The 3,361-nt window shown below is 45.5% G+C and overlaps 1 protein-coding gene across 1 annotated transcript; it reads left to right on the forward strand.

Annotated features, from left to right (window-relative positions):
* Positions 1-246: 246 nt before the first annotated feature.
* LOC307057374 (histone H3.3A-like) lies at positions 247-657 on the forward strand (the record flags this gene model as incomplete). The annotated part of the gene is made up of 1 exon (XM_079710571.1): positions 247-657. One exon carries the CDS (start codon positions 247-249, stop codon positions 655-657), a length of 411 nt encoding a protein of 136 aa, XP_079566697.1.
* Positions 658-3,361: the final 2,704 nt, after the last annotated feature.

A 3,361-nucleotide genomic window follows, 5' to 3' on the forward strand; every position in this document is an offset into this window, starting at 1 on the left:
AATAAATAAAGAAAGAAAAGAAAAAGTCGTTGGTGTATGCAAATTAGGGTACTATGACGCAGAGACGCAGCGTGAAGCGTGGGTATAAAAACGGAGGTATAGGGGGCGCCTGGAACCCAGAGTGGTTTCTTCGTTAGTCGGAGGAGCTTCTTCGGTTAGTTCGGCGACTGCGGCTCTTCGTTGGGCAGCGGGAGCGGCGCGGCTGTCGGAGAAGCGGCGTAATACTTAGGCATTGGGTGAAAGAAAATGGCCCGAACCAAGCAGACTGCTTGTAAGTCCACGGGTGGCAAAGCGCCCCGCAAACAGCTGGCCACTAAAGCGGCCAGGAAAAGCGCCCCCTCTACCGGCGGGGTGAAAAAACCTCATCGCTACAGACCCGGGACCGTTGCGCTTCGAGAAATCCGTCGTTACCAGAAATCCACCGAGCTTCTGATCGGGAAGCTGCCTTTCCAGAGGTTGGTGAGGGAGATCGCCCAGGATTTCAACACCGACTTGAGGTTCCAGAGTGCCGCCATTGGTTTGCTTCAGGAGGCTAGTGAAGCGTACCTGGTGGCTTTATTTGAAGATACTAATCTGTGTGCCATCCACGCTAAGAAAGTCACCATCACGCCCAAAGACATCCAGTTGGCTCGCCGGATACGGGGAGAGAGAGCTTAAGTGAAGGCAGTTTTTATGGTGTTTTGTAGTAAATTCTGTAAAATAAAAAAAATAATAATAATTTTAAAAAAAGAAGAAAAAAAGGTTCTATATTAGACTATTATAAAACATCTATGAGGCTGCTTTTCAAAGAGAATTTTCAGTGGATCAACAAATTATTTTGAGGAAATAAAAGGCTGGCTCAGGGCTTCCCCGGTGGTGCAGTGGTTGAGAGTCCGCCTGCCGATGCGGGGGGACGCGGGTTTGTGCCCTGGTCAGGGAGGATCCCGCGTGCCGCAGAGCGGCTGGGCCCCTGGGCCATGGCCCCTGGGCCATGGCCGCTGGGCCTGTGCTTTCGGAGCCTGTGCTCCTCAGCGGGAGGGGCCACAGCGGTGAGAGGCCCGCGTATGGCAAAAAAAAAAAAAAAAGGCTGGCTCAGCCAAGCAGTACCAAACACCTAAATAAATATGTGTCTGTTTGGAATTGACAAAAACTTTAACTACTTCTGAACTGTGTTTTATCGTGAAACTGAATAGAATAGAGTCCTGAATCCAGCTGTTTGTGGTTGTCAGAAAAATTGCCATCAGCTAGAAAGGGGTGATGGAATACTCACTCTGACGCTGGGGTCAGCAAACCAAGGCCCATGGGCCAATTCCAGCTTGTAGCCTGTTTTTATAACATTAGCAAGCTAAGAATGAGTTTCACATTATTAAATGGTTGGAAAAAATCAAAAGGGAAATTATATTTCATGACACATGAAAATTAGATGAAATTTAAATTTGTGAGTTCAGGAAGTTTTACTGGGACAGGGTCACACCCATTCATGTCTGTATTGCATGGGGCTGCTTTGATCCAATAACAGCAGAGCTGAAGAGTTGTGACAGAGACAGAATGGGCCACATGTCTAAAATATTTATTTTCTGGCCCTTTTCAGGAAGTCTGCCCTCCCCTGCTCTGGTGTGTTGTGAGTGTTAAATATTTTCAGTATGGCCGAGGCCCTGGACAGCCATCGGGGCTCTGCATATCAGGTTTGCAGCTGGAGGATCATTTATGTCTATTGCCAAGGTCCTGGGCCTGGGCCCCGGGGAGGGGGGGGCGTAGGTAACAGGTGGAGATACTCAGAGGAATCAACAAAAAGGGACCAAAGGAAGCTTGAGCAGCAGCTGAGAACCCAATCAGGGCTGCCCAACTACCCGCTGGACTCCAGTAGAAGACGACCTGGAGTCAGATGCTCAGGGTCCTTGACTTCCCAGCAGCCTTTGGCAGTTTGTGCACCAGAGCCAGTAGAAGACCTGATCTGATCTGTCAGCATGGGAAATGCCCAGGGGTGTGAGACATCTCAATTGTACAGAAAGGTTTTTTTTTGAAAAGAAGACAAAATACATCAACTGTATGGGAAAACATTATTTCATTCATATAAATATAGTTTACAGTATTGTGCATCCATAAGAAAATATATACCTTTTGGCCATGCAATAATAGTCTATTATCCCTAAATAGAAGGCTAAAATCACAGAGCTCCAAAAAGAAATCTTCGTATCAGTAAATACAGGTTGCAGCAGAAATACACTTAAATCTATAACATAAGGGAAATGCTCATCTGTGTGGTCTCTGGATTTTTACTTTTGATAAGAAGAGAAAATAAAACTTTCACCTTTGCTGAGATGTGTGCTTCCATGTCTGCCACTAGGGGGTAGCATGACCCATTATTTTACCTCTTTTTTTCAGCCTTCCAGGTATGTAGCCCTAAAACCAATGTGTTAGACTCACAGGAAACTTGTAATGTTATATATATTATATATAATATAGTACATGAAATATTATACATTATATGAAATATAATCAAATGATATACCGTGTATATAGTATATATTTTGGGAGAAAGTAAAGAATGTATCCTATGCACAGGTAAATAAAGTCTCACTGGAGCATAAAGAATTCAGTTGGAATTCACAGGTTCAAAGTGAAAGGAGAGCAGTACTGCTTAAGGTCAAGGAAGGAATAGGTATATGACAGCCTTTCCACCAGAAAGTTCCAGAAAAGGCTTAGACCACCTAAAAGACTAGGTAACAACTGATGGGCTTGTGGAAGGAAAGGCAGGATGAGAATCACAGGATGGACAGTCAGTAGCCAAGGCATCTGAGAGACGCCCAGTCTAAATCAGAAACCAAGAGACGTGATGCACAAAACAAAAGGCCAGAGAACCAAGATGACACAAGTGAGCCCCGGGGTCTTTGGGTGAGTCCAAGCTGCGGGAGAAGCCGAGTCAGGAGCCCATGTTATAAACAGAAGCAAATGGACACTCCTAATCGCTAGGGGGGTTAAAAATTAAGCATCTCAAAAAGGTGACTTTAAGTCCATTTCCAAAATGAGACTAGGAGTGGCAGAAGGGAGATTAAAATTCCAGCCTGTTCAGACTTTCTGAAACATAAAACCCTGAATGTCTGGGGGCAGTTCGTTCATCTAGAAAACGTCTCAGTCAGCTTCTAACATCTTGCTCTGGGGCCAGGATGCGAAGCGCTGTAAAGGAAGAGCTTTCCCAAATCTTGAAGCTGGACGTGCAAGACGGTTCCCAGTGTGCGTGTGAACATCCCTTTGCCACAGTCAGGGCTCCACTTACCTTCCGCACAGTCCACGAACACGAAATGCCTGCATTGTACTTTCCCACGAATCATTTCACTTAATCCCCATCAAAGACCTATGGGTAGGTATTAATATCATACCC

Source organism: Hyperoodon ampullatus, assembly GCF_949752795.1.
Source record: "Hyperoodon ampullatus genome assembly, chromosome: 8".
Taxonomy (NCBI): Eukaryota; Metazoa; Chordata; class Mammalia; order Artiodactyla; family Ziphiidae; genus Hyperoodon; species Hyperoodon ampullatus.